Source organism: Phragmites australis, chromosome 1, assembly GCF_958298935.1.
Source record: "Phragmites australis chromosome 1, lpPhrAust1.1, whole genome shotgun sequence".
NCBI classification, from domain to species: domain Eukaryota; kingdom Viridiplantae; phylum Streptophyta; class Magnoliopsida; order Poales; family Poaceae; genus Phragmites; species Phragmites australis.
The window spans coordinates 55,863,026-55,879,222 of NC_084921.1; the positions used below are offsets into that span (position 1 = coordinate 55,863,026).

Here is a 16,197-nt window from a genome sequence, read left to right on the forward strand (position 1 = left end):
TCTCTCCTCTCTTCCTCCTCCCCCTACAGACTCGCTCTCTCCCTCCCGAAGTCTCTCTCTATGCCTCCTTCATCCGGTTAAACGCATCAGAGATGTGTTTGCCCTCGAGAACCTGCACGGCATCGACGTCGTGTACCACGACCTCAAGCCGAAGACAGAGCTGGCAAGCCGACGTTCCATCGCGTGCTCACCACGCCAGCAGACTTGAATGCACGATGTCAAGTGGCACACCATCTTTCGCAGCATCGACTAGGATTGCGTCCTCGACATTGCGCGGCCAGACAGAGATGGACGAGGGTGGGGGAAGAGGCGGACATGCTCCCGGGGCCCAGTAGTGAGGGAGAGGTGGCGGTTGCAGGGAGGCTCGAGGACCACCGCGACGGGAAGCTTGAGGGAAACCAGCTCAACATCATCGGCCTCGAGTTCCAGGGCGACATGAGAGGAGGGTTTGCTGGTGGTAGAGCTGATAGGGCAGGATACTCCGGCAGCAGGGACATGAAGAAGATGCTGGACCATGACGAGAACAAGATGCAGGGGATCCTACGCTCGCTCGCTTGCCAAGGCCTCGTCGGGACGACGACCTGGTACGAAGGAGAGGGTGGCGGCACCTTTGATGGAGAAAGAAGCGAAGGGAGAAACAAGCGAACTGTTATTTTGTAATAATATTGTGAATAAATATATGTCATAATCTGGTAGAAGAAGTTTTTTCTGAAATTATAAATTGTGGCATAATCTGATTCTAATTGTAAATTGTACAATAGTTTTGTTTATTTTTTTATATTGATTTTAGAAGCTAGAGTCGTGCGGCTATGCTATCGTGTACTGCCCTCATCTCTTCCACTCCTCGGGCCCGGGGACGACCACCGCCGATGGCTCTGCTCCGCCTCCACCTCCCGCGGCCTCTGCTCCCCGGCCGCTCCCTCTCCAAGCCCCCTCCCCCCCTCTCATCCTCCTCCTCATCGTCGTCGTGGTTATGGCACCGCTGCCTCCCCAGCGCCACAGCCACTTCCTCCTTGCGCCTCTTCTGCTCCCGCCACCCCGCGTCGCCCGCCTCCGACTCCGATGCCTATTCCTACTCTCCTTCCATCGTCGGCGACCTCCTCGACTACCTCAACGAGTCATGGACGCAGTTCCACGCCACTGGTGAGCCACTCCCCTCCCATGCCCGCCTACTGTTCGATGACATTTACTACTTACTACCGTGTAACTCATTCCACTGCGCGTCTCTGCCCGCGGCGCTCTGCATTAGTGCCTCCGTGAACAAGTTTCCTCACCGGGATGAGCCATTTTTCATCGTCTAGTTTATGCACGAGAGGTGTTCGATCTTATTCCTCCATGGGAAAGAGATGCTAGTTTCGGGATTCTGTGCATGTCCTGGGCACCTTAATTAGCACCTTGGCCTTTAAGCATGCATTGCTATTGGCTGCTGCTAACTTCGTTCCCATGTTTGTGTTTGCTCATGCTTTCAGCTGAGGCAAAGAGGCAACTGATTGCCGCAGGCTTCAAGCTGCTAAGTGAGAATGATGACTGGGATCTGCAGCCCGGTGGACGCTACTTCTTCACGCGGAACATGTCCTGCCTGGTTGCCTTTGCAATTGGGGAAAAGTTAGTGACTGACCTTGCCCTTGTAGCAGTGATCATGTATTGAATTTGCACTTGGAGTTGTCATGAATCTGCTACTTGTCACTCGAAAGCCAATTGTAGTAAATATTTCTGTTTTAGGAGCTTCAAGTTGCTCGCAGGAGTAAACTAACGACTTACTCAGTTTCAATTATTACTTATCCTGTGTCGACATAACAGTAAATGAGAGGCGTACTTGCTACAAGTTTCCAAAAAAGAAAATGAAAGTTCACTTGTCCAGTAGAAAATCCTTCTTTTGAATAATAGCTTTGTGACTGCCAGGTACTAAAAGACATTGGCATGCCTTTGTTCTGCAGGTACAGAGTTGGAAACGGTTTCAACATAATTGCAGCCCACACTGACAGTCCATGTCTCAAACTCAAACCAAGGTCCGCCTCCTTCAAATCTGGACACCAAATGGTAAATGTTCAGACGTATGGAAGTGGCTTGTGGCATACATGGTTCGATAGAGATCTAACTTTGGCTGGGAGAGTCATCCTCAAGGCTCCAGATGGTTCCTTTAAGCACAAGCTTGTCAAAGTGAGCAGACCATTGATACGTGTACCAACACTGGCTATACATCTTAACCGGTTATTTCTCATACTCTTCTTGTTACTTATTTATTTCATAAATCTTGAAAGAATTAGCAGGCATCCTGTCTCATACTCTTGTGATTTCTATTGTCTCACTAAGAAAATACTTCTATTGTTCAGTTATCTCATTCATTACCACAGCCTTGTCTGACTCTGTCAAGTTACTAATTTATCTCCATGATCTACCATTTTACTCATACTATAGTGTTTGAAAGTTGTCCCGGTATCATTCTTAGGTGCTATCCTGTTCAACTGTATATTTTTTACAACTGGTCCTTCCTCCCTTAGCTGAGTGAATTACTTTTTATTTTAGCACAGTGAATTCTGATGGGTTCAAGCCTAACCTAGAGACTCATCTTGTTCCACTTCTTGCAACAAAACATGAAGAAGCTACTATGAATACTGATGACAAAACTTCAAGTTCAACAAAAGTTACCCACCATCCGCTACTTCTGCAGGTAGCTCTGCTCCCTTTCCTTTGCTTTTGGCTTTTTCCCCTTGACTGTACTAAACTTTAGTTGGAAATTGCTATAAATGTCTTGAAGTTTTAGAATTGCAGTTATATCTTTTCCTTCTCGTTGTACTCCACAGGTTCTCTCAGAGGAAATTGGTTGTGAATCAGATGAAATAATTGGTATGGAGTTGAACGTATGTGATACCCAGCCTAGCTGCCTTGGCGGGGGAAGCAATGAGTTCGTCTATTCTGGAAGACTGGATAATCTTGCTTCATGTTATTGTGCCCTCAGATCTCTCATGGACTCTTCCAAGGTGGCAGAACAATTGTCAAATGAGAAGGCTATAAGAATGGTTGCTATGTTTGATAACGAGGAGGTAAGCTATATACACAATAAGTGTTGCCCTGCATGAGCTATATCACAATAAGTTTTACCATGCTGGTGGAAATTATATATGTTTGCATGTTTCAGATTCCTAATTATCATTTGGATACTGTTTAAGGCGCTTATGCTTAGAAGTAGCCTTAAACAAGAAATTGATTACTAGTGATTACAGAGAATGATATTATTTTTTAAATTGGAACTAATTTGAGATTCATGGTTGTTCCCTGGTGTATTCAGGTGGGTTCAGATTCAATGCAAGGGGCAGGTGCACCAACCATGTTCCATGCTATGAGACGGATTGTTGATTCCTTGATTCATCAGTCGATGGGGGAGGGAGCTTTGGAACGTGCAATACATTCTTCTTTCCTTGGTAAGGCTTGAGTATTTACGGTTCATTAGACATCTCGAGTGACGTACCACTGAATAGTTGCTCCAACTGAATTCTATTCATCCTTTCAGTTTCGGCTGACATGGCTCATGCCCTACACCCAAACTACTCAGAAAAGCATGAAGAGTACCATAGACCAGAACTACAGAAGGGGCTTGTCATCAAGCACAATGCTAACCAACGCTATGCCACAAGTGCTGTTACAGCTTTTCTCTTCAAAGAAATAGCAAGGATTCATAACCTTCCGGTTCAGGTGCTCTTTGATTTTTGCATTATGGTTTCTCCTAGCAGTTTTTTTTTAATTGCGAGGTCCTGTGATGCTTGAACACATGAACGTGCTCTCCGAGTGCCTAGTAAACAGACTAGTGCTGATCTTTTTTCTTATAATCTATTAGTGATACAGCCCCTGATAGACATGTTGAATTCTAGAAAAAAAATAAGATCATATAATAGTCTTAGTCAATCTCTCTCTCTCTCTCTCTCTCTCTCTACTTAATTTATCTGTAGATTGCATTAGACAGGTTTTGGAATGATTTTACTGATGTAAATAACGCATAGGAATTTGTCGTAAGGAATGATATGGGCTGTGGCTCCACCATTGGACCCATACTTGCTTCTGGTGTTGGCATACGGACTGTTGACTGTGGTATTCCTCAGCTTTCGATGCACAGGTATTGCTCAGATCATTCAACATTTCTTACTGGAAATAGTTAATTATTGGAATTTTTTCAATTGTGCACAGACAATTTCTGAATAAAATGCTACACTTGTAAATAAATAACTATCATTTATAACTGAAAGTATGTTTTAATCCGACAAATATCTCTCGCTGTTGTTTTACATTTTGACCCAATAATGTTGCATTACTGAATATTAACTTCTACTATATTGCATTGGTTGCAGCGTACGAGAAATGTGTGGCAAACAAGATGTAGACACAACATATTGGCACTTCAAAGCTTTCTTCGAGATGTTCTCCGACATCGATAGGAAGTTAAATGTAGATTTCTAGTTCGCTCAAGAAAAAAGTAGAGTTTTAGGTCCAAAACTTTATCAGTGCATAATGTTTGAATAATCAGTTTGTGAGTACCCTTCAAGGCATACCATAGGTTGGGAACCGTTGAATTGTGGCTATCTAGCATAGTATCAATTCCATGTAAACCGACATTCAGTCTGGTTTTATCTTCAAGGCATACCATAGGTTGGGAAATCAGTTTTAATATAAATACAGGCTGACACACTGGCCCTCTGTTTCTCGAGGAAATAAATTCGATCCTAAAACCTTCATTTCTCCTTCGATGCATATTGTGAGTACCCTTGTTTTTAAAAAAGGGATGAACTACCGTTGTGGTTTCTACTTAGAAAACTATTGGATGCTGATGATGGGTTGAGAACCGTAGTCCTGTAAACTTAAAATCCGAACCAGGATATAACCACTAGAGAAACAAATGACGCAAATCTCTCCATACTGCTTCATTTGTAAAAGAACATCACGTTAGCTTGTACAACATTCTGGTAAGTCTCAGAACAGTATCGTTAAACAATGTCACCTGGAAAGGTTATCATGCATCTGGAATGCGATTCACCTGTTCATTAACTGGAGAGTGTGTGAGAGTACAATCAAGTTGAGTTTTCCAATGGCATCAAGATCATGGATGCAGCCAAATCCTTGGTACGAAAAAAAAAATAGCCTGAAATATAACCCAATCATGGATGCAACCAAGCAGACTACAGAAACACTACACGCCTCAATTGCTCACCAAGCGGGAATGCGCAGCGCAAACAAACGCGAGCTGCTATACCGAATCCCCTCCAACACAGAGAGCCTCAATTGCTCACCGATACTGACTCAGCCTTATTTTCTGGTAGCCTCTGCTGCTGGATAGGTGATCAATCTCTATTCTTTCTTTTACCAGATACTGACTCAGCCTTATTTTCTGGTAGCCTCTGCTGCGCTCCACTAGATGCCGCAGTTGGAGGCACTTCCTGGACAACTCTGTTAGACACAGGAGCTTCATCGGGTTCCTTGCAGGGCCCTGTCCTACCAATACAAAGCCAAATCCTAACTCTCTCATCACCGGACTTCTCTTCCATCGGCACGTGCCAAGATCCCATCTTGGACTCCTGTAATGAAGATCACATGAGCAACAGAAGATACTAAGCTCTAGAAAATGCCTGAAACCTGGTTACTTACTTGAATCTCTGAAGAATAAGGTGGTGGCATCATAAGCACCGCTTTTCCTTTATTAAAGGTGTACTTGACCTGCACAATTGTAACAAGTCTAGCAAATTAGCAATTAATTAGAAAAGACAAGATCCAATACACAATCAGGTTATAAAACGATCAAGGCCTACACGGTTTTTAGTTCAAACTGGTATTCTACTACAACCAGGCTTCTGTGCTAATTAACTATGTACGGAGAATGGACATTATAAAATCGATTTTGCAGAGCTCACCCGATGACGTTGCTTCCACTTCGGGAAAAAGGATGATCCTAGAAGCTCGAATATGTGATCTCTCATTTCATCATTAGTCACAAGCAAACAGTTTAGTCTAATTGCTGCATATAGCCAATACCTGAAAGGTTGCATCTCATCTAATTAGAAACATCCAGGAGCTAAACATAACAATGAGTGGTGAAAATTCAACAGACTTTCTAAGTGTACAAATTAGTGATATGTGCAGGATTACAGGGCAAAATAAAAAATACACCTCCCAATTTACAGAAAAGATGCTCACAAGGTGTTCCCACTGTCTTTGAGAATAAACTTACAGTAATATTTTAAACCGATGTACCAAGCAAAACAGTATGTGCAGGGATTCTGAAGGCTAGAAACTGAGGAGCGTTACCAGTCATCATTTGACCCACTTGGTGAAGTGTACAGTGTCCCGTTTGCTCTCCAAGTTTCAATAAAATGTCTATTAGATGAATTTTCCATAAGCTTGGCAATTCGTTTATTATGTAGTATAACAAGTGGCCATTTCCCACTATGTACATCCCGTAGCTCTGTTATAACAGCATCCAACTGCTCTATATTAAGCATGAGAAATTGAACATGAATTAGTACATATGGCTTAATTGGCAACATCAACATGTCCAAATACAGTTTAAAATGGTGCACAGACCTGAGTCAAACTGAAACCACCCTCCGCAAAATTTTGTTGATACAGTGCAATATTTGCACCGTCGACTATAGCTTCATATTCTTTATGTGCTTCCAACCATTCCTGTAGAAGTAATATTACTCAATCTGTAAAACAGTGTTTCGAATACAGGCACCAAACTAACAAACAGCGTGTCTGAAACATATATTTATTTAACCCTAGGTACTTGCTTTAGTACCAAGACATGTGAACCCTATGCTTTAGTTATAAGGGAAGTTCTAAATAACAAATTTATCTAATCGTTAAGATTTAGGACCAGCTACGAGAGCAAGAGATAAAGGCATGATAAGCAATCACAAGGTGCTTAAGAATACGTCAAATGTGGCACAGCACACATCAATTCAATTCATCTTCTTCTTCTTTTTTGCGAGTATCAATTCAGTTTATCTGAAGGATGTGCAAATCAATGTACATGGAGCAGCTTGTTGCATTATCAATTATTTGGCCACAACATAGAAGGAATAAGTAGTTATTTGAACAAAATAACAGGACACACTCTCCGCATCTAATTTTGCTATGTTAGTTCATAGTGATAAAACAAAGCCATGCTACAGATTTAATTAAACTACGCAACAATGCATATAATCAGTAGGGGCAACCTTTCTGTTCCATAAAAAAATACGCGAATGAATGCTTGACTATGTCACTATGCTTGTCAGCAGAGTAACTAGAATGAACAAAATCTATGAACTACCAAGTTAGCTATGAGATTTAGAGACAAGTTAATAGAGCAACAGGAGAGAGGATATACACCTGAAAACAGCTGAAATTTGTTCTCGTCTCCCTCTCAAGGGCCAAACCAGCAACAGAATCAGCAAACCTCTGTGTCTCCTCCATGTCAATATCAATACAAGCTAGCCGGCATCCACACCCCTCACACTCACCATCTGCCCCAACTCTCACCCGCTGCACCGTCCACGGGCCGCTTCCAAGCCACCCAAGCCGATGGCACCCACCACCGTTCGCCACAATGGCGTCCTTCACCTGAGGGACGTCCCACTCACTCTTACCGGCCATCGCGGCCTTCTCACTCCTGAACCAACCCTCCACCACCGCTGCCGTCTCCTTGCTCACGCAGTCCACTGCGTGCCTCAGCTTGTGCATATATTCATACACCTTGTCCGCGTCCCCGGCGCTCGAGCTGACGTCTAGGAGTACGGCAAGCTCGGGCTCCTCAGGCAAGACACCGGAGGCTGCCATGTGGGCCTCTACGGCGTAGGCCTTCGCGGCCTCCCCGGCTCGACGGAACGCCGCCAGCACGGGGCTGTAGGAACGGAGGCGCGGGGCGAGGCCGTGCTTCTCCTTCATGGTCGCGACGAGCTCGAATGCCTGGTCGGCAGCCGCGGGGTTGGCGGCGTCGGAGGAGGTGACGCGGGCGAGCGAGGTGATGGTGGCCTCGGACGGGGCGGCGCCGACCCGGAGCATGTGGGCGAAGACACGGCGTGCGGCGGCGGCGGGGTTGGGGAACGAGGAGCGGTCGGCGGTGGCGAGTAGGTGGAGGAGCTGGTTGTACTGGTGAGCAGCGAGGCGGGTAGGGGCAGAGGCCGCGTCGGGGTCGAAGTCGGCGGCGTCGAATGCGGCCATGGCGGCAGCGGCGTCCCCTCGGCGGGTGCAGTCAGTGAGAGTGCGGGAGAGGTCCGAGTTGGGGCCCTTGGAGCCCCGCCGCGGCCTTCGGCGCGTAGTCGCGGTGGTGGCCATGGGCGTCGCCGTGGCCGAGTGGGCGGCGCGGCGGCGGCGGCGGCTGGGGCAGGGTGGACGAAGAGTGGGTTAGGGGTTAAAGCATCTCCAACCGACCTCTTATACTCGACTCTTTATATGAAATATAGGGTTTTTCTTATCTAGACTCATTTCTTATTTTTATGTGCGCTCCAATTGATCTACTAAATTTGACTTCTTATATTTCACTAATCTATACTATTATTCTATAACTAATAAATTAATTCTAACAGCTATATTTCTAACGATTTATTTTTAACTACTATTTTTTCAACGGCTATTTTTTTCCAATGACTATTTTTTTCAACAACTATTTTTTCCCAACAGCTACTCTTTTATCCAACAGCTACTTTTTTCTAACGGCTACTTCTTCTAACTCTACATATACTCAGCCAGTCCTATGATTGCCATTCACAAGTCTCACTCACTTGTAGTTCCCTCTTTAATCGAAATGAGTCATCGTTTTCTCTTAGATTCATCATCGTCGGAGAAGGATAATGACGATGAACATATTCTTGCTACACTACACCAAGCAAGCACTCAATATAAGCTTATGAATACTGCACGACCTGACGGTTTCGTGCCTGGACATCAGTATATCAGCCGCAACAGAGAAGCCGGGCATTGAAGGTTATAAGAATATCACTTTTTAGATGCTCCTACCTATTGTTCAACTTTCTTTCATCGCAGGTGTAAATAGTCCGCTTTTGTTTGTTTGTCATTTTTGTTCACCCTCTTGGGTTCGGCTGATTCTTATTACTTTCTTCACGTTTAGAATTGTTCGTTCACTATTTCTTCACATACTGCAAGCTGTAGAACAACATGATGAGTATTTTGTGCAGAAAAGAGATAGGAACAGACATCTTGACCATAGCATTTAGGATGCTAACTTATGGGGTAGCAGCAAATGGTACTGATGATTATATTCGGATTGAAGAAAGTATTGCTATAGAGAGTCTTAAAAGGTTTATAAAAGCTATTGTTGAAGTCTTCGGTAACGAGTAACTGAGATCCCCAAATGATAATGATACAGCTAAAATATAAAATTAACCAATTTTTAGCATTGCAAAATTGTATCATGGCGCAGAGGAGGCCGACCAACATCTCTCCAGCCGGCCAACATCTCTCCACGTGACCTCTTCTTCTCTCTAAGCCGACCAAAATCTCTCAAGCCGGCCTCTGTACCAGCCCTCTCCCTCTCCATCTCCAGTCCGCCTACATCCTCTCTCAGCCCTCTCCTAGCCGACATCTCTCCAGTCTGCCTCCCTCCCTCTCCAGTCTGCCTCCCACTTCTCTCCTAGTCGGCCTACCTCCCTCTCCCAACCAGCATCCCTCCCTCTCTAGTCTGCCTCCCTCTTCTTTCCCAACTGGCCTCTCTCCTCTTCTCTCCCAGCTGGCCTCCCTCCCTCTCCTGCCCTCTCTCTCTCTCCCAATCGGTTCCTCTCCTCCACCCCTCTCGCGCTCAGATCTCGGGGCAAGGGTACTGGGGGACCGGGGCCAGCGATGCGGGTGGCCAAGGGGGGTCGACGGGGTGGGGCAAGTGGAGGAGCGTGCGACGCGAGGCAAAGCGGAGGAGCTGGCGGTGCGGTGCAAGCGTAGGAGCCGGCATGGGGCAAGTGTACCTAGTGTCATCACCGGAAATGTCTATGACGGGAAAGAGCAGCGAGAAGGAGAGGTCGTTGACAGATAGAGGGCTGGCAACGGTTCCTAAACCTGATGGTCAAGGGAGGTGAAGTAGGGATCCCTAAAAAATAAGGAGGCCGATGAGGGATCAGTTGGAGAGCGTTTGAGCATTTTTTTTCCTAAAAATTAGGGTGACGGGTGAGATGAGGGCTCGGTTGGAGATGCTTTTATGGGTGAAAATGGACGGGAAGCTCGGAAACACAACCCTTTTATTTTTCACATTTTATCTCAAAAAACAAAATTGAAAACAGAAAAACGGATACGAACTCACAAATATCAGGATATCAAAAACAAACCAATCCGAACGAAAATACGCTGGTGTCAATCGGGAACCGATAAAATTTCAAACTGAGACCACTCACAACTATGACTTTAAGCATCAACGCAACACAATTAATTCATATCGACAAAAGTAATTCATACCATACATAGATCATGTAATGATATAAGTCTTAACTGAAAAACAACCATCATATTATGACTCGAGTACTCGACACAATATACAGTCACATAAAGATTAGGATTAGAGGCGGTAAAGGCACAAAAGCTTGGACGACATTGATAGGTCGACAACTGACTGAGATTGAGACACAGGGGTTTGTGTGAAGTTTTAGGATAAAAATGATATTTGAGCTAGCCAGCTGGACTTGGCCTGTGGGACACATTGTGAATTATGAAGTTATCTTAATTGAAAAAACAGGAAGCCTCATAGAAAATTCCTGATTAAAAAAAGGATACCGACAATACAGTCGGAAAAACAACAAAATTATTTTTATCCCGTTTTTGTGTAAGTGTCGTAAATCCAAAAATAGTTGAGAAAAATATAGAAAACGGATCGAAACAGGACGAGATTTATTTTGTCTGTTTCATCCCTATTTGGGGTAGCTGGGTAGGAGCATTTTTAACTTTATATTTCGAAAATCAAAAAATTACAATGAGAAATAGGATAAATTTTATTGTATACAGTCCGTCGTCCGTAAAAGTATTTGTTTGAGTTGAAATTTTTTATAGTTGGATTATAGTATCTCTAAACTATATTTTTTTAAAAAAAATCATGACTATTTTGATAGTATTTTGAATTTTAAAAGCATTGGAATACTGTATTTTTTTAACATGTCGCGCATGACAGCTTATTTTTGCAGTTTTTTCAAGTTAACACCTATTTTTACAAAAAAAATTATTTTCGAAATATAAAAATAAAAAAATCGCTGGCTAACGGCCACAGGCCCATAAGCGCGTGGCGGGTGGAAGAAAGCATCTCGAGTTGCCCGACTGATTTGAACGGAGGACACAATTACAGTTGATATTAGTCCCATACCGCCAGTTCAGTATATGAGCACCTTTTTATAAGCGCAGCCGCACATTGTAGCACGTTCGAGGGTGTTGTGATGTGCCCACGGGAACGTGGACCGGCCCACAAGCTGGCTCTGCCCCACCTCGCTTACACTCCTGTGGCACCTTTTTTTCTTCTTTCGCTAATTTTTTTTTGTTCCTTCTTCAAATGCAACATGCTTCCATCAATCTATTATTACTTCATTTCGAATAGCAATTGTGCAAATTTTTGTGTGTTCAAATGACAAATTTATTCCGAGTAGTCTAGTTGATGCTGGCAGGCCAACCACCAACGGCCGGCAGTGTGTTAGTAACTTTTAGTAGGCCCTGGCGGTGACCATGGAGATTCCGGCGTGGCCAGCGCCGAACCTCTCGACAGCGCAGTCGGTGGCGAAGATGTCGGAGGAGACGTACTTGGGCGCCCCACCCATGAGTGGCATCTTGGAGCTCACAATGAGCTGGTTGACTTGGTCGCTGCGGTAGGTCTGGCCGAGGACGCCGTGCACGTCGTCGGCGAACTCGTACAACATGCATGAACCCAAGGTCCAAGTGCGCGAGGCTGTCCTCCTCCGTCACACCGTAGTTGTGGATGCGGGAGTCCTCCTCGCTGATGGCCACCACGTTGGCCATGATGTCGAACACGCCCTTGAGTTGCACCTTGTTGGCTGTGGCGGTCCTCGCGATGGTTAGCCCCGGCACGGCACGGCGGTGGACTCCTACACGGCGCCGATCTCGGCGGGGAGGTCGATGGCCGCACCGTCTAAAGCCATCTCGAGGCGGTTGACGTCGTTGTTCCATATGGCGGTCTTCTGGGCGCCAATGTAGAGGCGGTGGTCGGCGAAGCGGATGCCAATTAAGGGCCTAGATCCAGGTGAAGTCGCGGCTCATGGTGGGGTTGCGCTTGCCGATGAAGTGGGCGTTGATGTGGAGGTCGGCGTCGGTGAGGATGCAGAAGTCGTGGTCCTTCTTGCCGTGGACGTAGAAGTTGTTGCCGTCGCCGCCGGTGAAGCGGGGGTCGCCGCAGGAGACACCAGGGTAGTAGAAGTCGCACACTTGACAAAAAAAGAAAAGTACATGATGAGGATCAACGTACGCGAATTAATATAATATTATGCTACTGATGGCTGAGCAGCTACGGCGGCGCACACGGCCGGCCAGCAAGGCGCGGCAACCAAAACTGCGAGCTGCTGGCCCATTGTTGCTCTCTGTTATCTATGTCTTTGAGATGGCTGTGTCGGTGTGTATGTCTGCCGCGTGGTCAGGTCAGGTCAGGTCAGGCAGGTGAGGAACACTTTGCGTTCACCTGGACGTACTACGCGTTCTGCTAGCTAGCTAGGTTGACATCCATCCGCGTCCTACGTCCTACGTCGTATCGTTGACCTCAAGTCCATGTGCTCCCTCTTTCTTTCTTTCTCTCATCCCTCATGTAATTATCCTTGTAAATTTGTCTCAAATCAATAAAGTTCAGGCGGTTCAATGAACAGACGTAGTATCCTTCTTTTTTTTTTAAAAAAAAAAGATGGTCACAAATGCATGGCGTCATCGAGCGAGCAAGTAAGTTGACTTATTGGGAGAAGTGTTTTACTTTTCATCTATCGTAATCAAGCTCTGGCCAACACCATTTCTACATTTGTTGTTAAATATTTCTTTGTTGCCTGCAGCTGCATGACATGATGGTTTGGTAGCCAGCAGGTGCCGACACGATAGATACTCCTGGCATTCAGATGCACTTGAAGCGATGCTAAGTCGCTTTACGTACGTACCTGCAACTCTTTTATACACAGACGTACGTAATCTGTGTGCATAAATTTTATAAGGCTTTTATGAGAAATATAATGTCAGATCTCCATCCACGTCATTTATCTTTGATCCAATGGTCTACATATGTGTACGCCCGCATAGTGAAGGACATATATCGACATCTTGTAAGGATCTTTCTTATAAGTATCTTATAAAATTTGCTTCCTAAATGTATAGGATGATGAATAGACCTGAAGGGAGATGCCACTTGTTGGAGTCACCGCAACACCAGAGTGACTATCTAGTCGGCACACATGCACGAGGCATTCGCTTTGCCATGACGCCACTCACCACTACCATAGTCTCATCAGAGTAGCCAGTGAAAACACATTATTATAAATACATTGCTTTGGCTACACACAACTAATACTGAGAAATGCAACTCAACAATATATTACGCACACACGATCTATCTCGATTATCAATCTCTTCCACTTAATACTCATTGATCTATTGATTCTCTCATATATATACTATAATTTTTTTCATCTACCCTTTCAATATAAATTTTAACGTAAAGACATTCTTATATGTCCGCATGTGCTTGTGGAAATTTTCTTTCCAGCTAGCAATGGCTCGAGCGTAGTGCGTGCTTGTGGTTGCTGCATGCCCTGGTGGCCATGTGCGCGGCCGCCGTCTCTGTGGCCGGGCAACCACCTGCGCCGCCGCCGCCGCGTCCGCTGCCGTCCAACTACCATGTCATCACCCCGGGCAAATTAATACAAGAGAGACTAGCAGCTGGCCTGCAAGAAATCATTGTCATTGCGTTAGAATTTACTGTTAATTCCATTCAGTTATAAGGGAGCGAGTACTTCGTTCTTTTCTTTTGCCTGCACTACTCTCCTACCATAAGTCAATGTGAAAACATCAGAATCATTCGATATGTTTCATACTAACATCTCTCCGACGGCAGTCTTGTGGACCGACGTACGTACTATACTAGCTATACGCTCCAAATTTTTCTTATTAAAACCAAACTTCAACAGTGTACTCTCTTACATCTTCGAAAGCATATATATATATACGATTGTCGTGTTGAGTGGTGTATACGTACGTATATATACCGTTTACAAGTAGTATATATCAGCTGTCACGACGCAAATTTAAAATGAGCTCATCACAATTACGACTTAATTGGCCGGTTTAAGTAGCGTTCATGCAACAATTAACTAATGAAGTGCATATATTAATTCTAAAAAAAGTACACACACACATATTACAAATGAGTGATCGAACCAAATTTAACAGAGAAATATTTTTTTTTTTTTTGTGAATACAAAACACAATTTATTCATCATCAGTAACGATCGGATGAATACATACCAAAAAAGAATATCACACTTTCTCAAAACAAATCAGTAGTGTAGATGTAGTTATCAAACGATCGATTGATCGATCTCCTTACTTAATTTTGGATTAACGATTTATTTAGGCGCCATCGCTTCAAACTTATTTCTTCAATATATTCCTTGAATTGTTACGAGATGCACGCCCACTCGCATGCATGCATGCATGTTTAAACGACCCTACAAGCTAGAGGCATTGGTGATCGATATTTTTGACATATTCCATCATATCCATGGCAAGGATAGATCAGCTAGCGCGCGGAGACCCGGCCGCCATATATTTAGGAGGCGAATGTGGTGACGACACCGCCGCCGCGGTGGAACCTGGCGACGGCGCAGTCGGTCGAGAAGAGACCCGACGAGAGGTACTTTGGTGCGCCGCCCATGATGGGCATCTTGGCCTTGATGTCCAGCTTGCTCACGTAGTTAGGGCGGTAGGTCTGGCCGAGCACGCCGTCGACGTCCTTGGTGAGGTTATGGAACTGGAACCCGAGGTCGAGATGCACGAGGCTGTCCTTCTCGGTCCTGCCGTACTTGTGGACCCTGTTGTCCTCGTCGGTGATGGGCACGGCGTTGGCCGAGATGCTGAAGACGCCGGCGAGATCCACCATGACGGTGTTCACGGTGTCCATGCGCGTGACGGACAGGCCGGGCAGGGCCTTGGACACCCAGCGGGCGTTCTTGACGGCGTCGATGTCGACGGGCTCGCCGTCGAAGGTGATCTGGATGTGTTCCTCTTCCTCGTCCCACTCGACGGACTTCCGGGCGCCAACGTAGAGCCGGTGGTCGCCGAAGGTGACGCCGAGGGCCTGCACCCAGGTGAAGTCGCGCTTGAGGTCGGGGTTGTGGTTGCCGATGAAGTGGGCGTTGATGTGGAGGTCGGCGTCGGAGAGGATGCAGAAGTTGTCGTCCTTCTTGCCGTGGAAGTAGAAGGTGTTGCCGTCGCCGCCGGTGAAGCGAGGGTCGCCGCAGGAGGTGCCCGGGAAGATATCACACACTGTACGAACGCAAGAATCAATTAATATAATGAGATAAATTAAAAGAATTGGATTGGAGTAGTATAATATCTAGCTCTATATAAATGCACATCACATGCATGCTTGGTCGGATCGATGGACGTACTGCAGAAGCTGAGGCAGTAGGAGCAGAAGACGAGGCACTTGTTGGGGCATTGCTTTGGGCAGCCAACGTAGCAGGACGGGCCTCCTTCGTCACTGCAGGCGACCTGGTAGTTGCGCTTGTGGAACTTGTTGGGGGTGATGGTGATGAACTTGGAGTTGGGCGACGGCTTTCCGTCTTTCAACGGCGTCACCGTCTTGGGTCTCCCAGCCGCCGAGGCCACACCGCACGACAGCGCAAGCGCCGCCACCGCCACCGCCAGCAGCAGCTGCAGACGCCTCGCCATTTTTGCCACGAGGTCGATCGGCCCTGTAAGTGTACGTACGTACTAGCTAGCAGGTTAAGTTGCTCCTCGATCTGTGGCTGGCTGCTTGCGTTGCGACGATGATGGTGCGCGGAGGCGACGGGTTCTTATATATATACGTACGGTGGCCGGCGATGCGATGCGACTTTGAGGATCGGAGCGAGCTAGCTTACGATCGAGCCAGGTCAATTAAGTGGCCGGCTGGCTAGCTTACGTGGGAAGTCGCGTAGGAGGGGACAAAGTGAGTGCCAGCACAAACTCGACGTACGTAACGTACGTCTGCATGCATTC

The 16,197-nt window shown here is 45.9% G+C and overlaps 3 protein-coding genes and 1 pseudogene across 3 annotated transcripts; 1 reads left to right on the forward strand and 3 right to left on the reverse strand.

Annotated features, from left to right (window-relative positions):
• The first annotated feature begins 782 nt into the window (after window positions 1-782).
• On the forward strand, window positions 783-4,727 carry LOC133929401 (probable aspartyl aminopeptidase). Its single transcript, XM_062376141.1, has 9 exons — window positions 783-1,143; window positions 1,470-1,605; window positions 1,938-2,210; window positions 2,527-2,671; window positions 2,805-3,044; window positions 3,290-3,422; window positions 3,512-3,693; window positions 3,999-4,111; window positions 4,344-4,727. Exons 1-9 carry the CDS (start codon window positions 810-812, stop codon window positions 4,450-4,452), a joined length of 1,665 nt encoding a protein of 554 aa, XP_062232125.1. The 5' UTR covers window positions 783-809; the 3' UTR covers window positions 4,453-4,727.
• Window positions 4,728-4,986: 259 nt separating this feature from the next.
• LOC133929408 (proteinaceous RNase P 2-like) lies at window positions 4,987-8,387 on the reverse strand. The gene is made up of 6 exons (XM_062376151.1): window positions 7,360-8,387; window positions 6,568-6,669; window positions 6,292-6,467; window positions 5,898-6,018; window positions 5,635-5,703; window positions 4,987-5,564 (listed from the first exon to the last, which is right to left on the reverse strand). The coding sequence occupies exons 1-6, from the start codon at window positions 8,302-8,304 to the stop codon at window positions 5,331-5,333; spliced, it is 1,647 nt and encodes a 548-aa protein (XP_062232135.1). The 5' UTR covers window positions 8,305-8,387; the 3' UTR covers window positions 4,987-5,330.
• A 3,113-nt stretch (window positions 8,388-11,500) lies between these two features.
• On the reverse strand, window positions 11,501-12,396 carry LOC133886541 (uncharacterized; annotated as a pseudogene).
• A 2,215-nt stretch (window positions 12,397-14,611) lies between these two features.
• Window positions 14,612-15,888, reverse strand: LOC133886551 (uncharacterized). The gene is made up of 2 exons (XM_062326222.1): window positions 15,606-15,888; window positions 14,612-15,480 (listed from the first exon to the last, which is right to left on the reverse strand). The coding sequence occupies exons 1-2, from the start codon at window positions 15,886-15,888 to the stop codon at window positions 14,765-14,767; spliced, it is 999 nt and encodes a 332-aa protein (XP_062182206.1). The 3' UTR covers window positions 14,612-14,764.
• Window positions 15,889-16,197: the final 309 nt, after the last annotated feature.